Genomic DNA, 6,000 nt, shown 5'->3' on the forward strand with positions numbered 1-6,000 from the left:
CCTGGATTTCAGATTCAGAACTCAGCTCAGTCATTTAGTAACTGATTACGGACTGAAGTTCAGTGTCTCCCGTAAAATGGGAGTAACCGTAAGAATAAGATAATAAAATGATAAACAAGATAAATGTTGGATAGTATTTGTGTGATGTAACAGGAGCCAAGCCTTTGGAGGGTCTCAGTATGACCATACTCCTTTTGTGGTGTTTGAACCCTGAGAAGCAGCTTCCCATTCTTCTGGGTTTCAGAGTTTCCCAGAACCGCAGTGATGGTACCGGACCCAGCAGCCTTAAGTGAGGCTTTCCCAGTTAGATAAATACACGATAGCAATATTGTCTAAGGAATCATGTTTGCCTGTCGTCAAACTTTGTCAATTTTTATTCCTGTGATAAATCAAATTCTGGGTGGGTTTGATGTCATTTAAAACTGAACCCTGAAAAACTCCCAAGCTCAAGATACTATACTGTACTGTCTGAAATCATTGCCTTCAGCAGCTGCTAAAGGTAAGGCCAGTTCACCTGGTGGTCAAACCTCTCATCAAAGCAACTGAGATGAACTCTGATAAGTTTCTCAAAAGCCCAAGACTGGCTTAACTAATTGCATCTTGGCAGCTGGCTGCTAGGCCCCAGAGCCTGCCGGTATGAGGGCAGTACCTTTAAACAAGGCTATAAAATGAGTACTCTGTCTTCATGTCTCCCTTCTCTTGCCTGTCTCCAGTGGGGCCTCCTCATAGGTCAAGGGGAACTGACGGTTGGTTTGGGCAGCTCCTGAGTAGGTTGAGGTGCTATGTATCTGGAATCACCATTCACCTTAACACACATGCCCTTACTTTCCTTGATTGGTTTTCACTAAGTTTTGCTCCTAATTCTTCATTTATTGCTTTGTAATGGCCTTACCCAGAGTGACCAAGCATGGAAGAGAAGCAAGGCCAACATGCTTTGAAATTTACTTTTATTTTTAAGTAAATTTATTTGTGTGTGTGTGTGTGTGTGTGTGTGTGTGTGTGTGTGTGTGTGTGTGTGTGTAGATCATAGGACAACATCTTGGAGTCTAGGGAGGGATCAAACTCAGGTCATCGGGCTTGTGAGGCAAGTACATTGGCCTGCAGCCACCTCTCTGGCCCTGGAGTTTGTCTTTGAGTCTTTATGTATAAGAAACTGACCCTATTTGTGGCAATTGAAGTATCAATTGCCAGTAATGTATAGTGACATAGCTATGAACCGAAGGTTGAGCTCCTGTACCTCCTGTGTTTCAGGTCCCCCCGGCAGCCTTGAGTTGGAAGAGGGACTCACATATGAGCAGATGCAGGTAGTATTTCTGCAGCCTTGGGTGTTTTACTTGTATTGCTTCGAATTCATATTAACTGGATTGTCTGTCAATTCCAGACTGTGATTGAGGAGGTCCTGGAGGAAAGTGGCTATTACAATTTTGCAACCAACAGGTGAGAGACAGAGTTCCTTTCAAAGGGGGAGGATAACTTGAGATAGTTGGACATTAGCTCTGCTTTCTCCATCCTTGATCCAGAAAGCTTTACTTCTACAGACTGATTTAGAATACCTTTATGTTTGCTTTGAGTAGACATAGACATGAGGAAATATGTGTTTCCCAGCTTCTGTGGAGACCTCACTACTTTGTTCTACAATGAAACAAAAGGTTACTGCCTTGCACACTGGCTGCTTATTAGACAATGAGCAAGAGTTGATGGGAAAATATTTCTTGGTTGACTGGTTCCTTGCGTTAAATTTGCTGGGACCATTCTAGAAGATCTGGAAGCTCAAATATCCATTGTTCTCACAGCCAAGCAAACCATACTTTAAATGACTTTAAGAAATAAACTATTTGATAAGTTTAAATCTAGTTTAGATATCCTGTAGTTTTACTGTTAGGCAAAGGGGTGGCAGAATAAATTGAATTGACTTAGTTTATTTGATAGGTGGTTCTGGAAAACACTGACAAAGATGATGAGGTTAGTAAGATTTCACTGTCAAGCTAGCTTCCATATTGGTTGTCTGAAGCTTGGGCCACTGCACCACAGTCTGAGAAGCCTAGGGTTCCCCTATTTAAAGGGAAGGAGCTGGATTAGTCATCTTCTAGCTTTTCTAGTAATTGCTGGTTGCCTTCCTCAGGAAGTACCCATGTCTGCTGGTTCCTAATAATAGACAAAGAACTGAGTAATCACCAGGGGAGTTCAGTGGAAAAGAAGTCAGGTCCTGGCATTGGGGCATTGGCCAGCCCCATGGAAGTACTGTGTATGGAAGGCCTTAGGCTATGGTAGCAGCAGCTGACAGAGGTGTCCCTCTATGTTCCCAACCATCCACATCCAGCACATAACCCAGGTGCTCAAACAAGCTTCATCTGGCAGAAGAACAATTGCATCTGCAGCCAGGAAAGCTGCTTTGTGATGGCTTTCTAAGTTACTCTGGAAGTGTCCCTTAAGGACAGGAAGTAGTCTGGAAGCAAGGACTCCAGACTGGCTCGCTAAGGTCATTACAGAGAAATTACATTCTCCTCTGAGCTCAGTTCAGTCTCCTCCTTTTCTCTTCTGCTCCCCTTTCAGGGAGCCTTTTTTTATGAATCACACATGGGATTATTCAACCACTTGCTCCTTTGGCTTGATAACATAGTTCTAAAATATAACCTTTGCAAATTTAGCTGCTTGTGGTTTGAGACTGCAGAGCCAAGATGAGTAATCCCCATGTTGCAAGGGTAAATTGCTGATAAAAAAATCATCGTCCTTGCTGGTGCTCTGCTCACACCATCTCCGGGAGATGTTCGCACTGTCACTTCTTGTTCCAGTGCTAAGTGCATGAGCCTTCTGCAGGCAGTGTGTACATCTCTGTTCTTGACTTCCAGCACCTTACTATTTCAAGTGTTCTTGGCTTGAAGTAGTGGGGCAGAGGTTCTCATTGTATGACTATTGTCATTTTGTGTGTATTTCCTCAGATGGTCAGGAGCAAGGGAAGTGAATAGCTTCATATTTTTTCAGAGAATCAAATTGTGTATCAATGAAAAAAATAGGTGTATGAGTTTGTAGAGGCTTATGATTGGCATTATTGGTTTATTGAATTGTACCTCTCCATTGGAATTTGTGACTCAGTGTCAACCCTGGTAGACACATACCAGATTAATGATTCAGTGATTGGCCAGGAGATCTGTGTGTAAGTAAGGAAGACTCTTAAGTTCTAAGTGTGGAGCTGAGGAGACAGCTCAGTGGGAGAGGGCTTGCCCTTCAAGTGTAAGAACCCCAAAAATTAGTTAAAAAAGCATGGGGCCTGGAGAGATGCTCAGTGATTCAGAGCATTGGCTGCTCTTCCAGAAAACTTGGGTTCAATTCCCAGAGCCCACATTGTGACTCATGACTGACAACTATCTGTGACTCCAGTTCCAGGGCATCTGACATCCTCTTCTGGCCTCCAAGAACACCAGGCAAGCAAGTGATGTACAGACATACATGTAGGCAGGCAGCATGACATACAATACTTGTTTTTTATAAAATTTAGAAATAAAGAAAGAAGAAAATGGGGTGTGGTGGTATGTGCTTGTAATCCCAGTGCGGGCTTATCCCTTAGGATCACTGGCCACTCAGCCCAACCCAATCAACCAGTTCCAGGCCATTGAGACCCTCATTCAAAAATCAAGGGAGACGGTGTCAGAGGGACAACACTCAAGTTTGACCTCTGGCTACAAACACACACACACAAACACACACACACACACACACACACACACACACACACACACACACTTCATACACACCCCACACACAAGTGAGAGAGAGATTATCAACATAATAATAAAGTTATTACATAATTCTCTACAGTGGTGCTAACCTGAGATCATTTAAATTTATTACATTTCTGAATGTGCTGCTGTGTGTGAGAGAGAAAGGAGGGATGTTCATGAAAGATCTAAGGATATGTTATGATAATAATAGTGGAATGTATTGAGAAGAATATATAGAAGTTAAAAAGCAATGCACATCGAATCTTCTTGCATTGCTTTGCTTGTCGAGACTGATGAACATGTGATACAAGTAGACGAACACAGACATTCATGTGTTTATCTTAGTTTCTATTGCTGTGAAGAGATGCCATGACCGTGGAAACTCTTATGAAGGAAAACATTTAATTGGGTGGCTTACAGTTTCAGAGGTTTTGTCCATTAACGATCTTCATGGTGAGGCATGGCAGCATGCAGTCAGACATGGTGCTAGAGAAGGAGCTGAGAATAGAGAAAGAGCTACATCTTCATCTGCAAGCAACAAGGCTGAACTAGGTGTAGCTTGAGCATAGGAGACCTCAAAGCCCACCCCCACAGTGACACACTTCCTCCAACAAGGCCACACCTACTTCAACAAGGCCACACCTTCTAATAGTGCCAATCCCTGTGAGCTTATGGAGGCCAAGTACATATAACTATAACAGTGTGATACAGCTAAATTAACACATTCATGTGACAGAGGTAAATGAGCACAGAGGTTCATATGATAAACTACTTTGAATGGGGTTGATTTCCTACTATGAAGAATCACTGGTTCTCTTTGTGCTCATTACCTGAGAAAAATCCTGTTATCACCAAGTTTCAGCGAAAGGCCAGGGCTCTCTAAGACTTCTCTTTTTATTAATTAGTTTTTATTTGTTGTGGTTTATTTATTATAACTATTTGCTCAAGCTGGAACTATTGAAATATGTCAGTTGGACAGAAATGTTTGTGACTCTGTGGCATTCTTTCCACTTCTAGATCTTCTAGATGTCACTCTTATCCGTGGGGGACCAAGAATTACCCAACCAAAAGATAAGAGCATTGCATTGGAGCAGATGGTGTCTTCCAGTCAAGTTCAAGTTCTGGGCTTCAGCCGAGACTGCAAGCTGCCCGGGACTGGCTGCTGCCTGAGTGGCCTAGGCAAGATGAAAACTCACAAAGCTGCAGGAATGCTCGTATTCTCCTACAGGGGTGTGTGACAACCACAGTGCTGGGTCGCTGTCCTCTGTGAGCCTTACACACACAGCGATGGGCTAGCAGTGTGCTTTCAGGAGAAAACTCTGCAAAATGGCTCCCAGGGTAGCAGATAGAAGTAGCACAGGACTTTCCTTTAGGTTAATCATAAAAACAACTTATATTTTTCAAAGGAATATTTTATACTCATGATTGCTGATCTATGCTTAAAAGTATCTAGCCTTCCATTTATACAAAGTAGTTTCAGATAAAACTATTTCATGACCTAATACAAAGTACTGTGTTTTCCTTGTGTTCCCCATTTTTAATCTTAAGAGAAATTCAGAATATGATAGTTTGTAAATGAAATGTTTGGTTCTCTCTGATCCACTTGGGTGCTAGAGGTTCTGAGATGTGACACAGTGTAGACAGTATTTGTAACCTTGCACACATCTGGGAGCAGCTGTCAGATACCCTGATTGAATCTACTGGTGTAGAACGTGTGTGCGTGTGTGTGTGTGTGTGTGTGTGTGTGCACGCGCGGGTGCATACACACATGCACATGTCCAGGGAAGGAGGGAGGTCTGATTAGGTGATACTTTGCTGCTAATCAAGTTTGCAATATTTCTAGACCACTTTGAAGAAGTCATAAACCATGAAAGAGATGACAGCCCTTACTCTAGATCTTATATCTAAGATAAATGTTTATTGTTTGGGAATCCTCCCAAATTATAAAATGAAATATAAATTCCTTCTTTACTCATTGAAATGGCCCAAAAAAAGAGAAATCAGAGTGCAAAATAGCATCCCACCTCTATTGAGAGAGGATTTACCAGGCCACTGAGTTCAAATTCTTCCTTTTCAAGTGGCTTCCAATAATTCTAATATAGCACCAACACAAACTGTACATGTCCCCATTTCAGAAGCAATTCATTGCATGTAATTAGAAAGTTGGAAGATGAAATTACACACTTAACTTCCCATTGATTTCTGTTGTCTTTAACTACATTGATGTATTTTAGCATAATTGAATAGTGCAATGTATTGGCAGTCATTGAGACACAATATA

General features: G+C 42.0%; 1 protein-coding gene across 2 annotated transcripts in view; it reads left to right on the forward strand.

Moving 5' to 3' along the window:
* The window catches only part of Nek10 (NIMA related kinase 10), a 180,243-nt gene extending 174,851 nt beyond the window's left edge, over positions 1-5,392 (forward strand). For both annotated transcript variants that reach the window (XM_051206811.1, XM_051206813.1), the window contains 3 exons: positions 1,252-1,304; positions 1,382-1,437; positions 4,737-5,392. In XM_051206811.1, coding sequence (XP_051062768.1) covers positions 1,252-1,304; positions 1,382-1,437; positions 4,737-4,794 — 167 coding nt within the window. In that variant the 3' untranslated portion in view covers positions 4,795-5,392. The remainder of the gene's footprint in view (positions 1-1,251; positions 1,305-1,381; positions 1,438-4,736) is intronic.
* Positions 5,393-6,000: the final 608 nt, after the last annotated feature.

Source organism: Phodopus roborovskii, unplaced genomic scaffold (genome assembly GCF_943737965.1).
Source record: "Phodopus roborovskii unplaced genomic scaffold, PHOROB, whole genome shotgun sequence".
NCBI lineage: Eukaryota > Metazoa > Chordata > Mammalia > Rodentia > Cricetidae > Phodopus > Phodopus roborovskii.